Source organism: Cydia strobilella, chromosome 7 (assembly GCF_947568885.1).
Source record: "Cydia strobilella chromosome 7, ilCydStro3.1, whole genome shotgun sequence".
NCBI classification, from domain to species: domain Eukaryota; kingdom Metazoa; phylum Arthropoda; class Insecta; order Lepidoptera; family Tortricidae; genus Cydia; species Cydia strobilella.
Genome location: NC_086047.1, coordinates 1,652,555 through 1,667,115, shown reverse-complemented (window position 1 = coordinate 1,667,115; position 14,561 = coordinate 1,652,555). Strand labels below are relative to the sequence as shown.

Sequence of the window (14,561 nt, the reverse complement as noted above, 5' to 3'; positions counted from 1 at the left end):
TATTTTGTACGTTGTTTGAATTTATTAAAATATTTTAATTTTCTTTGGACTCTATCATTTTAATACCTACCTATGTCAATAATTTCATTAAATAATACAACTATTGTGCAGAAGTCTATTTAAATTTTATGTGGGAGGTCTTTGTAATAAACGGTCTCCTTTTTTAAACTAAATAAGTACATAACAGATCAAATTTAGATTGTGTAACTTTCCAGCTCTGTGGTTGATAATAAACTGCTATTTTTAATCATCAACCCATTAAGAAGCTTCAAAATAATAAAACAGTAAAATTTCGCTCAGGAAAGATATATTTTATAGTAGCGATATAGCCATTATCAAATAATATTCAATCATATTATTTTTCATATTTTAATGGTCAATAAATTCATACAGTCAAGGAGAGCATTTAAGTTTTACTCTCTTATTTTGCTAATCGACCACAATTTTGTGTAAAATGTAACCGGGAAATTATTTGAATAGCCTATATGCACCTACTTATATTAAAAATGTTTTTTCCACGAAAGTTATCGTATAGCGTTTCGAATATGCCATGATTAGACGTACTTCATCGGTAAGATTGGTCAATTAAGCTATTAAAGGCTAAGTCAATGTGTCTCCGCCGGCATATACAATTTTTGGTCAGGAAGACCGTCATATAGGTCAAAAACTCTCGTATTTGTATACGTTCTTCGCTCAGACACAGAAAGACAGGGCTTCGCTCCTTCTGCTCTACCGACCTTCTGTGAGTGCAGTATGTGTAGCGCAAGAGTTAGAAGCGAGGAAAGACTTGCTTGTAGACAGTCTTTTCCACATTGATCTTAATTATAAACTCCATAGTGTTATTAATTATTACCTGAACCCAAAAGCCTCACAACTGTCTTCTTAATTGCAGACCAAACCAATTGTCGACTATAAAACACGATGTTTCCTCGTTATTATCCTACCTGTTAACTGCATGACTCAATCAAACTCCCGTTTAACATCCAACCATCTATTGCCGTCGTAAGACTTGGAACCTGGTGACCTTAAAGTACGCGATGGTCCACTCCGGGATACAGTGAGGGGTGTACTCCCGGTGAAACCTGGCGAACACCTCGGCGAAGATCAGCGCGTCGATGTGGTTGATCGGCACCCACTTGAGCGCCAGGAAAGCCATGTCCACGTCACAGTATTTTTTATCTGGAAACAATGTCATACGAAATTATCAATTATATGATCGTATCTGGTGAGATTGTACAATCTGTCTTACGAGTCGTAAGAAAAACAAGAGATAAGTTTGTATTCGACGATCCTTTTCTATATAATAATTCAATGTTTTTAAGAACAATAATAACTGCATCAATAAATTGCTCTGGTATTTAGATTAAGGTAATATTTGTAAAACTTGACATTCTAAAGCGCTTGTTGCTAGGCTTATTTGAATAAAGAATATTTTGACCTTGACTTTGGCTTATTACATTTGATAAGATTAGTTGTTGCTAGTTGTACTGGTGCAAAACATTACTCCTAATCTATTTATCTATACAAGTTAGGAACCACAATTTTTTTAAGTTTAAAAGGAAGAATAAACTGGTGTCATGAAACTGACTGGAGGGTCATTTAGAATCCATTTTGAACTGTAACAACAATAAGTACTCGTAAATGTAGTTTTGAAGATAAACTTTTTTTCTATAGCGGTTCAGTAAATAATTTGTTTTAATCTCGGACAAATCAAAATATGACGCTAACCTTATGAAGCACATAGACGACTTGATGTGTACCGATGCCAGTAGCAAATGCTAGCAGTTATTCCTGTTTTAAACTAGCTCATACCTGCTTGACGAAGTAGGTAGATCATCCTTTGCGTGTTGATCTGTATGTCACTAGGTTTCAATGCCAGCAGCGAGCGTTTGTATCCTGATCCTGTTTCAATGTATAATTCATACCTGCCGTCCTGATGAAATATACTTTTTTAGGCACTCACTACTAATTATCACTGTGCTGTTATATTTCTGCTGGTTTTACAACCCAGTAACTATAGATATATGGCGTCGATGGCAGCCATTATTACCTGCTTTTAATTCACAGACCTTACTAGTCGCCCTGCTCTGTATATCATTAGGCCTCAACGCCAGCAGGAAGCTTTAGCAGTTATTCCTCTTCAAACTTCACTTTTACAGTCCATTTCGTATCTTGTCGCAATATCAATCTCTAGGAAAGAAGATAAGGATCTCATTGTCAAGGTACGAAATGGCACAGACCTTGATCGTACCTGCTATCCTGTTGAAATAGACCTTCCTAGGCGCGCTGATCTGTATCACTAGGCCTCAAGGCCAGTAGCGAGAGCTGATGATCATTTCTTTTCAAACTACTTTTACAGTTTACTTCGTATCTTGCCACAATGACATTCAAAATCGGAAAGCCGCCAAGGAACTAATTTTGATGGTACGAAATGGCAAAGACCTTGATCGTACCTGCTATCCTGATAAAGTTAACCTTTCCAGGCGCGCTGATCTGTGTATTTCTAGGTCTCAACGTAAGCAGCGATCGCTCGCAACCATTTATTTTTAAGCTATCAAGCCTAACGCCACGGCCATGAAACGCACGCTCTAAATGTGATTTCCGTGGCCCTTGGGTTTACTCATACCTGCTATCCTGATAAAGTAGACCTTCCTAGGCGCGCTGATCTGTATATCGCTAGGTCTCAAGGCCAGCAGCGAGCGCTGGCGATCATTCCAGTTCCGCTCCAGCTCCCGCATGAGGCTGGATCGCGCGGGCTTCGTGAGCAGTCCATTGAGCTCGTTGTATTCACCGTCGCTGATCACGTTGGTTACGCGAGAAATGGCCTAAAAAAAAGATTTAATGAGGGTAAACCTCAACTAGTAAACAAGTATACCAGAACTCATTTAATCAGCTAATATTTATTTTAGCTAGTGAAATGTAGATTATATAGATAAACGTTTCGACTGTAAGCAATATTTTATTCCATACCCAGGGACTTCAATGGTGATATATATGTTTTTTTTTTTAATTATTACGAGTTTAACTCAATTCACACTAGCATAAATAAACTGATATTGTTTTGCACACCTAAATTGCTGTACCTAAATTGTGTGTAAAATAGATGACGTATATCAGCTTTCTCAATACAAACGGTTACTACAGGCACATCTATTAGCCAAGCAGAGCGAAGGATACCCTCCCTCCTAACAACGGTGATTCATGCAAACAGATCACACAAACATACACACACACACACACACACACACACACACACACACACAAATGAGGGTAAACCTCAACTAGTAAACAAGTATACCAGAACTCATTTAATCAGCTAATATTTATTTTAGCTAGTGAAATGTAGATTATATAGATAAACGTTTCGACTGTAAGCAATATTTTATTCCATACCCAGGGACTTCAATGGTGATATATATGTTTTTTTTTTTAATTATTACGAGTTTAACTCAATTCACACTAGCATAAATAAACTGATATTGTTTTGCACACCTAAATTGCTGTACCTAAATTGTGTGTAAAATAGATGACGTATATCAGCTTTCTCAATACAAACGGTTACTACAGGCACATCTATTAGCCAAGCAGAGCGAAGGATACCCTCCCTCCTAACAACGGTGATTCATGCAAACAGATCACACAAACATACACACACACACACACACACACACACACACACACACACACACACACACACACACACACACACACACACACACACACACACACACACACACACACACACACACACACACGCGCGCGCGCGCGAGCGAGCGTACACACAGGCTCTCACATAACCGCGAGCATTCCTAATGTCTAGTTATTATTTTTATTAAAATGTCATGTTGCTTCCTTATGTTATAAATTTCCATTTTGTAATTTAACTTGTTATTATTATCTTCCATTGTTCCTATTTTAATGACCATAGCATCAATTGTACTTAATTACGAGCACAGATGTTATCATTGTAATTGATATAGTTAATAATTATGCTACCCTCCGGCCGTCCTAGTCTGGGACCGGTCTGAAAACCAGCGCCGGGCATCTCGGCCCGGCACACGCTGAGACTGGAAACCCTTTGCCCAATTGTTTGTACTTACTTATAAATTAATAATTGTTTTTCTTATTCTTGTTTTATGTAATTTTATTTTATTTTTCTTTTGTACTTTTATTTCATTTTCTTTTGTACTTGATTCTTATTCTTATTCTTATTCTTATTTGATCAGATGCACTCGTGTCAAGTACAAATTGATAACAAATCAAAGATATGTTTAAGTGCAGAGGCATGAACATTAATTACAACCTCCGCAGTAATAAGCACCATAATAGGCTGGTCACCGAAGCACACAGACTTGCCAAGTCAGAGCGGTCCGTGTACATTTTAGGCCCCCTTGACATTGTAAGAAATGCAACTTCCATCGCGGCGTTTAAAGTTAGGCTAAAAAAGTGGCTGTCACAAGAATTATTTGTGCCATTTTCAATCAAAAAGGTACTTATTGTCGGTTGTCAATAAGGCGCTATTTCCATACAGCTTCAATTTGAAATCGCATTTTATAATTAAATATCAAGATTTTTTTGATTTGCCTATAATTCTTTAAATCAACACAATCTTCAATCTTTCACACAGCACGAATATGTACTTATGTATGGATTTGTATTTTTGACGGTTAGAATTTATGAAATAAATGCAATTAATTTATATAATATTGTATAAATGTCATTAATATTATGATATTTAAATTATATTAAATTTTAATAACAAATTTCATTACATTTCAAAGTGAATATTTAAAGTTTTAATACGCCATCAGATCTCCGGCGTACAAGACCCGTCGTCGCGATTGAATAACTAACAATACCCATTATCTGAACATCAACCATACGTCAACGGCAAACTACAACCCATTATCAGGCACGTCTGAACTACAATATTAACATGTAGTGCTGGTAGGATATCCAGTATTTACAGTCTAAATTTGACTCTGAGCTAAAAAACTTCTTATTGTTTTTTTAAATACAACTAAAAAAGACACTAGCCTCCGAATAGAGACTATCGTGTGATTTGTGTTCCTAAGCCATGAATTATGTATGTATTATGTATGTGTGTAATTTTTGTAATTTTTGGTAAAAAAAATTGAGAGTTCCTTGCTTGATTAGTTAGTACAGTCGCCATCAGATATATCGGAGCGGCCAGGGTGGTCACAATATCTGAACATGCACACTAACGCCTTGACAATAGAGGCGTGTTCAGATATTTGTGAGCACCTTGGCCGCTCCGATATATCTGATGGCGACTGTACCCACCTAAAATTTAAAATTATTTAAGCATAGATACTATGTAATTTATTGACTTGTAAAATGACTGCCTTTTACCAATAAAACATCTGAATCTGAATCTGAAAGAAAGAATCGGGTCTCTAACAAGTTGAAAATAACTTAAGTTTCGACTTAATCATGTGAGTCTGAAAAATATAGTAGTCTTAAAACAGAGGGACTCAAATTATTTGAGTCGTAACCAACACTAATGTGCTCTTAAGAGTCCCCGGCAAGCTCGGCCGAATTTCACCTTCCAATACAAACGGAGTTTCGTTCTCATTTTAAAACTACGTGTTGGATTGTAATGAAACTTTGCATATACAATGACATGAGGTATATCTATGTCTGTAATTAGTTTATATCGCTCCAGTTTATAAAACAAACGAAATAGAACGAAAACAAGGTTTGTATGAAAAACTAAAATTCGCTGTATATTTTTTACTACGATATCTGAAGCTACATAAACTAAATACAGACCTAGATATATTTTATCCTATTGTAAGTACAGTTTCAGAGTAATCTACGTTTGTATGGAGAACCGAGCTTGCCGGGGACTCTTAAATGTGCATTATTATTTAAATTACACGCAATGAAATTGTTACTTAATATGTATTAAGATTCCCACAATGAGCTCTTTCATTATTTATCCAACTGATATTATTATGTCATTTTATAAAAATATAACACACATGTCATACAAAATAAAACATTACAAAGATCTTAACCTAAACAAGAACCTAACAAACACAAAAACTATTCACAAAATGCGCCCCGCGCCCCTCCAGATGCAAAGGAGCCCATCACGCTCGCCGCGTTGCCACGTTGAACAGCGATGGACAACCTTTGCAAAAGGAACGACCCGGAGCGAGGGTCATGACCACTCTCCCGCAACCGTCTGCCCACTTCCCCAATAAAAGTCTTGGCCTCAGCACACCAACAGCCAGTGGTTTCCACGGCAAGAGGGACAAATAGGTAGTGCGTCAACACCAAGTGCGTCAAGTGTATTAAGTATGTAAAACTGACTGTTACCTGTTTCGTGCCAATCTTGAAATCTTTTTCTCTAAACAATGGATCCCAGATAGTTCGGAGCACCCGAAAATCTATTTTCGTCATCAACCATGTAAATGGGTTTTGTAATAATATTAGTTTAGGCACTCTCTTCTTTCTAGGCTTACTATCATTAGGTTTTCTGTTGAAAAATATTGTCTTCGGGAAGCCATTGACAAGGTCAAATTTTGAAAGTTTTGATAGATATGGTAGTTTTGAATCGACGTTTCGGGGTTTTATAGGTTCAAGGGAATGAAATTCAGTTGAATTTTGAGTAAAATTTGTTTGAAAATGTATCTTCTTTGTTGAGTTGGAAGGGACACGCCATGCGGAGGCGTAGCGGGCTAAGATAAGGCTGTGGCGATTCACAGCGACTGGCAAATGCAATGTATTAAGGAGAATACATTTTCCTAATTTTAGTCCCCGATCCATCTAAAAATAAAAACAACATGGTTTTGTCAAATTTAAATTCCCGTTTATTGCAGAACTTACATCCTTGCATGTTATACATACCACAACATCCCTTTGAACCTCGTTGAATTCAGTCAATTTTTTGCATTTTTACTTGGAAATAATTACTAGTAATTTAATGTGTCCATGAAGTAAAATTATTCACCTAACGCCATTTCTGAAATGTCATTTTTTGGCACCGCGCCCAGTGACAAGTGATATTTTCGCATACTTATTTTAAAAAGTTTATAAACAATAGTTTTTATACCAGTTTATGGTGATGATTATACCAGTACACCAGAGAAATATTGAACGCCTAAATAATCCTATATGGTAAATATAGGACGCACAAGGAAAGAAGTAGGTACATTTGTATAATTATGGCTAGAGGGAAAACCAAAGCGTAGTATATGGGAAAACTATGGGTAAAACTGAATTGATGGCGTGCAATACAACAATCATATGCGCCGAATACCCTGACAAATCGTTTGAAAACGAGGACTATTGTGTGTCTTTAGTAAATATATAGGTAGTATTAATTGCCAGAGCTCGAGGGAAAGGAGTGTTAGGGTCGGCAACGCGCATGTAACTCCTCTGGAGTTGCAGGCGTACATAGGCTTTGGAGACTGCTTAACATCAGGCGGGCCGTATGCTTGTTTGCCACCGATGTAGTATAAAAAAATAGTAGTGTTAGTGTCTGCAACAGTAAACTCAGTCAAGTAATGAAAGCACGTTAGAACAGTTGTTAACACGACGGTCGTAGGATTAGTTTCGTCTGCAGAGGCTTTTGTGTAAAGAAATAAATACTTCATATTATTTCAATAAATTGTTTTTGTTTTATCTATTTAATCAGTTTTACCAAATCACGGATATTATGCTGTTTTCGATTATCAAAGATTGCAATCTAACGGCCTAACTCATAATCCTTTCATTTTGGTATAAATAATAAATCATATCAGAAAGATCCACCAGTCGTGCAGCAGTTGGATTTTATTGAACTGGTGAGTTTTCATATGTTATCTTATCTCACAATTTACTAAACATTGAAGTATTTTTCTATACTTGTATACCTACTTATATTTATATTTATAATTATATACCTACTATATTTATATTTTTAGAAAAACGACATTAGAATATACTTTTCCATCGCTTGATTAGGATTCATAACTTTGATTGAGGGTTTTATTAGTAGTTGTAGGACTTAATCTGATTCAATGATATACAAAATACTTTGCCGAAGATCTATATTACTGTGATTCAAATCTTGTAAATTGACTTTGACTCACTTCCCGTTATCTTATTGAGTTGTAATTTAGCATATACTGAAACACACCCAACTTATCAGTAAAACAAGACGCAAAATTCAAATTTTCTGCCAGAGTATACGAGTACTTCCTTAATTCTGTTAGACCAAAGAATATAATGCTCACTAGGATGTAGACTGCATGTAGCTAAAGGAACTCCTCGATGGAAAAACACAAACAATTCTTAGCACATTAAAAAGGTCTCAAGAAATACTTGACGGACATCTACAGTGAGCAATAAGAGTGTGTATCAAACAAACTTTTCACAGTAACTTGTTGGTTGTCAGCACCATGTGGGCGTCACTGTTCTGGTTGGCCGCGCTGGCAGCACTCAGCAAGGCATGCACGCCGAGCGTCACAACCGTGAGCGGGTCACACGCCCCCGCCACCGTCTGCTCGGGTGCTCTGATCTTCAGCGATGAGTTCAATGAGTTTGACCTTGAGAAGTGGCAGCATGAGAACACGCTTGGCGGCGGAGGTGTAAGTAGTTCTTGAACTTTAGATCCTTTACATAAAAGATAAAACATTCGTGAAACATCAGTAGTATTAGGGACTTATTTCGCGTCATTAGGCAGAAACTCTAATCAAGTCAGGAAATAGCCTAAAACTTGAGGAGACTTGAGATGTTAGAATGTTTAATTTTGGATAGGGACCATGAGTGAACTTTAAGAGGCAGATGATGTCAAATTAAAATTTCCGGCCTCCTCATTTAGGCCTCCACGGGGTTTTAGTGTTGTTGTTGAGACCTGCGAACGTCATTGTTCTTGACCGCAGCGATGTGTTCTTTAATTCTGCAGGCAATAGTGCGTTTGGTCTGCCCAATGTACGAACTACCACAGCTGCACTCAACTTCGTATACAACAGGTTTTTCTAGAGGAAAATTGTCTTTAGGCGTAGAAATATCGAGAGCTCGAAAACAAAACAAAAGGTAATCACGGTCCATTCCCGTCAAAACTTTTAATATAGGGATAATTATCCTGTGATGGAATTTCATATTGCTTCTTTTTATAACACCCTCCATCTTTAATTTCTTTCAGAACTGGGAGTTCCAGTACTACAGCAACAACCGCACCAACTCGTTCGTGCACAGCGGCAACCTGTTCATCAGGCCTTCGCTGACGTCCAACCAGTTCGGCGACGCCTTCCTTACCAGCGGCACTTTGAACATTCATGGTGGAGCTCCCGCTGATGAGTAAGTAATTCAATATTTATTAGTTCTGTATTAAGTCTGTAGTTCAGTAGTGGTCGCACTTGGTCGGTTTTTTCTTTTCGTTTGGCCTTTGTCGATGTACGATTGTCATCAGCTTGGCTGTGGGATCTCTGCTCAGCGGCGGCCTTTACGTTTGCGTGGATCCGGGCGGCAGATCTTCGCGAGGCCTTTGCCTTTTTGCTAACTTTTAAAACTGCCCTGCTTACCCAGCCTGCAGATTTCAGCCCTCTGAGGCCACCAGTGCGTTTGCTCTGCTAATGTAATACAAATCAAATATGGCTCGCGAGAGTCGCCAGCCGTTGTTGTTACTAGTAATAATTTTGTGTTATATCATATACAAAGTTTATATACGTAGTTATAAGTTTGTAAAAGCCACTAGATATAGTTAAGTAACTGTAATTTAATTTAATTATCTGTATTTGCTACACCCTATTCAGGGTCCATGTGATACCATAAGAAATATGTAAATACTACCCAAAAATGTACCATGGAAGCAAGAAATAAATGAATACTGAATACTGAATACTGAACGTGCAAGGGCGGCACTTTAGTCTCCCAAAACCAAATATTAAATCCAAAAAAAAAATTGTTATATAAATTAAGACGAATTAATTTTTTTTTTTTATAGATCCCGAATATGCTTATTTCTAGCTGTTATTGGTTTCATCTTAAAATCTGGCCGAACCCTGGCCTCGGATAGTTATCTTTAAATTTATTAATCATTCCCAATACCTATGTAATCTTATCATAATTAACTATATAATCAAATAAAATAAGTCCAGGGGTCAAAATTAATCGAATGTTAATTGCTGACGTATGTATAATTATTTTTGCTCTGAAATCTGTTTAATTACATTAATTTTAGATAAGCGATGTAGGCGTGCCCTAATTAGGTGTTTGGATCTTTCTTAGTAGATTTTGACATTATGTACAAGACATAAAATCCCGCTTACGGAGCCCAAACAATTCAACAGATTGAGCACACTGTTGAGATACAAAGGCGATTGTTAAGTAAATATATTGCCAATCTTCCACAGATGTACAAACCCGCAATGGTACGGCTGCGAGCGCACCGGTACCCCCACCAACGTATTAAACCCAATCAAGAGCGCGCGTGTGCGGACCGTCAACTCCTTCAACTTCCGCTATGGACGCGTCGAGGTGCGCGCTAAGATGCCCGCTGGAGACTGGCTGTGGCCTGGTAAATACACTAATCGGATTGGTGCAGTCGGACCAATCAGACGATCAAGTTAACTCACCGATCCTGAGCTCAGTCAATAATTTGTTCCACTTCCGTTACGAGGTGGAGCCAAGATGCCGGCTGGAGATTGGCTGTAAGAGAGATGCGCGAGCGCATGATGAACAAATGACATCATAATATAATGATGTCATTTGTTCAAAATATCTGTGTTTACATATTATAACAGTGCTTTCCGTGGCTGCGTTAGATGAAGGGTTGAAGGGTTGGTTGGGGAACTTTACTTGGGGAAGGGTTGATGATTTACTTTTATTTAACAACTTCGAATTGGCCTCCTGGTAGTTAGTTCCGACTACAATATTCAGTTAACCCAGAACCTAAGAAGTTCCAATAAGCACCTAAAACTCAAACGCAAGGATCCTCGTCAGGATAAGACCAGTCTTCGGCTTCAGCTTCGAGCTGCAGGTCAAGTTACAAAATAAGATAACATGTTGCAAATAAGATCTCAAAATTAAAACCTGTAATAGATGTCATATATTAAAGAAAAAGTAACGAAGCCCTCCAGTGGTGAAGTCAGTGGTGGAAGGTTAAATTTTATGAATAAGCTAGTAAATAACTATCTTGGCTCAGTGATCCAAAGAGAATCTTGGCCTCCGAAACGAGAACGTGCCACCTGTCCCGATCCTGCGCAACTTCCTGCCAGTTACTGACGCGAAGCTGAAGCAGATCCACCGTCACACTGTCTTCCCAACAATACCTGGGCCGACCCACCGGACGACTACCAGTCGGTCGTCTCAAGAACATGAGCTAGTAAATAATACCTTTAATTTTAGGTTCAGTTTTGGCTATAATTTAGAGAACCAATTGATCCGTACTTTCTCATCGCTTATGAACTAGCCTCCTGCTCAAACTGTTTTTTTTTTATTCAAAGCTATCTGGCTAATGCCCGCCCACAACGTGTACGGCACCTGGCCTTCCTCTGGCGAGATCGACCTGGTGGAGTCCCGCGGCAACCGTAACATGCTCCACAACGGCCTCCACATCGGTACCCACGAGGCCAGCTCGACCCTGCACTACGGGCCCTACCCTGAGCTGAACGGCTATGAAAGCGCTCACTGGATCAGGAGGAATACCAATGGGTACAATAGCAACTTCCATCGCTATCAGCTTGAATGGACGCCAGGTAACTAACTGACCTTCAGTGTTGTTGTTAACGTTATACTCATCAGAGCTATACTATGGTGACGGCCGGTCTGGCCTAGTGGGTAGTGACCCTGCCTGTGAAGCCGATGGTCCTGGGTTCGAATCCCGGTAAGGGCACACAAATGTTTGTTCTTGAGTCATGGGTGTTTTCTATATATAAGTATGTATTTATGTATTTATCTATATAAGTATGTATATCGTCGCCTAGTACCCATAGTACAAGCTTTGCTTTGTTTGGGGCTAGGTTGATCTGTGTAAGATGTGCCCTAATATTTATTTATTATTTATGTAAAATTTGAATGTCCAGGGGGACGTTGTCTGAGTAAATTATTCGATCTCACTAAAATAATCTCCGCTCCTTGTTTCCAGACTTCCTAAGGTTCAGCATCGATGACGAGGAGCTGGCCCTCATGGCTCCGGGCAATGGCGGGTTCTGGGAACACGGCGGCTTCGGCCAAGGACGAGACATCAGCAATCCTTGGCGCTACGGCACTAAGATGGCGCCTTTCGACCAAAAGGTACTTCCACCTTCCACTACCCAGTCTGCTAATACAAAGTACCTATTTTAAGTGGCGGTTGATAAACCTTAAATCTTTGCCATAAGGTGTAGGATTGTGTTAATGCTTAGACGATTGTAGAGGTACAAACATAATGGGCATGAAGATTTTTTTTCTCATTTCCAGCGGGCGTATACCTAATGTTATTCCACTTAAGACTACTCGATGAGCCCGGGAAGACAGTCAATTCTAACGACGAAATAATCTTTTATGATGTTGTTTATTGTTTGCTTTTAGTTTTACCTCATTATGAACCTTGCTGTCGGCGGCACCATCGGATTCTTCCCTGATGGTGTGTCCAACCCTTCCCCCAAGCCTTGGTCGAATGGCTCTCCTACTGTAAGTTACTTCAAATGCATTTAATAATAATTATTAGAATTTAGTAATAATAATTAGAATTTAGTAAGGGATGCGCTGAGATCACGGGTTCGTAAGAACTATTATATAATCTGTGTCACGGGTCTATAGCCCGCTCCAGACTACGCGGCGCGAAGTCGCGAACGTGAGTGTGGAGTCGATTTTGCTGATTAGCTAACTAGACTCCACACTCGCTTTCGCGGCTTCGCGCAATGATTCGCGTATGAGTGTAGAGGGCCCTTATAGTTACTTACCGATGTGCCGACAAAAAGTTTCCAAAATCATTACATTTTCCATCCACATTCAAAAAAATTCGGAAACTTCACATGGAAACATTTTATATTTGATGGAATTTTATTGAAACTTCCAAGGACATCAGAGGCGCATTCAGATTTTTAAAATAAATCGGCCAAGAGCATGTCGGGCCATGCTCAGTGTAGGGTTCCGTAGTTACCATTCTGTTAGAATAGGCTAAACGGGGCCTATTATTAAGTATCATGACTGTACATTATGAGAATACGATACCCCACACTATTGGATTAAAGCGAAAAAAAAATTTTCAAAATAAGTCTTTTTGTATGGGAAAAACAAAAAAAAACCTAAAAAAAGTTGCATGACTTATGTATCCATACCAAATTGCAACTTTCTAGTACTAGCGATCACGGAGTAAAGCCGCGGACGGACGGACAGAATGGACATGGTGATGCTATAAGGGTTCCTAGTTGACTACGGAACCCTAAAAGGCTAACACATATAAATATTGCCATAAATTAGAGTATGTATGAAGTTTATGATTAAGATCAACTATTACCACATACCGTAAAATGGGGTGAGTTGGGTTATGAATGGGAGAGAAGGGATGAAAGGGGGGTGAGATGGGATTTTAAGGCTACACAAAAATAATGTATTCCAATTTAAAATGGAGCTATAGTAATACTCATAATAAAAAAAAATCGATCCAACAATCATTCAAAATCACCTTCATATGAAATCCCATCTCACCTCAATTACGAGGGACTACGGGGTGAAGTGGGATTTCCCGTTTATCGTCAAAGTTATGAAATGGAACTACCCAAAATAAAATAAAAACTAAAGTAACATAAAAATAAAATGTTATCGAGGTTTGAATGTCCGTTTTGTCCCTACTCACCCCATTTTACGGTATTCTAAAATTTAATGAAATTTTAATGAATTGCAGGCTTCGACAGACTTCTGGAACGCTCGGAACGAATGGCTGCCGACCTGGAATCTGGACGTGAATGACGGCCAGGACGCCTCTATGCAGGTCGACTACGTGCGAATCTGGGCTCTCTAACAACCTTCTTTCTTCACAAATGGGCAAGGGCCAATCAACTCACGCTTTACAAGCTCTTCAGCGCGCTGTGTACGGATGTGAAAATCTGAAAATTTTGACAAAAACAAAGGAAGTTTCAATTTAGGAACGTTCCATAATATGCCCGTTGCATAATGGGCCCTACGGAAGACCAGCGCTGGCTTTATAGCTAGCATTATGCTGAGTTAGGTCCATTTCGTGATGCACACTTGATGATTTCTTCTTTTCTTGCTGTTGTTGTCTGTACATGTTCGTACTTGTGTATCGTCACGAATAAATAACTTTATCTTATCTTTATCTTTATCCATAATATGGTTTTTTTTTAATTTTGGAAACTTTCCGTTGCCACACCAGTAGCTGCTGTGTAAAACTATAATTTATTAAAGGTTCCAAATGTACCTACAAAATATTGTAAATAAATACAAATACAATTTACTCTCGATTATTCTTCACTATCACCTTCCACCAATTTCAAGACTTTCTTTGCCAACACTGTTATCTGCCGACAGGTGCGATTGCGATAGTATTAAAGTTGACAGTTCCGGTGGTTCCGAACAACTCAAACTGACAGGCTGATATCGTC

At 38.6% G+C, this 14,561-nt stretch overlaps 2 protein-coding genes across 2 annotated transcripts; one reads left to right on the top strand and one right to left on the bottom strand.

The window, feature by feature from the left end:
* Positions 1-975: 975 nt before the first annotated feature.
* On the bottom strand, positions 976-6,802 carry LOC134742911 (uncharacterized). Its single transcript, XM_063676120.1, has 3 exons — positions 6,346-6,802; positions 2,627-2,825; positions 976-1,179 (listed from the first exon to the last, which is right to left on the bottom strand). The coding sequence occupies exons 1-3, from the start codon at positions 6,793-6,795 to the stop codon at positions 992-994; spliced, it is 837 nt and encodes a 278-aa protein (XP_063532190.1). The 5' UTR covers positions 6,796-6,802; the 3' UTR covers positions 976-991.
* Positions 6,803-8,411: 1,609 nt separating this feature from the next.
* On the top strand, positions 8,412-13,987 carry LOC134742907 (beta-1,3-glucan-binding protein-like). Its single transcript, XM_063676110.1, has 7 exons — positions 8,412-8,600; positions 9,158-9,312; positions 10,368-10,531; positions 11,460-11,711; positions 12,101-12,249; positions 12,526-12,627; positions 13,844-13,987. Exons 1-7 carry the CDS (start codon positions 8,412-8,414, stop codon positions 13,958-13,960), a joined length of 1,128 nt encoding a protein of 375 aa, XP_063532180.1. The 3' UTR covers positions 13,961-13,987.
* The last annotated feature ends 574 nt before the right edge of the window (positions 13,988-14,561 follow it).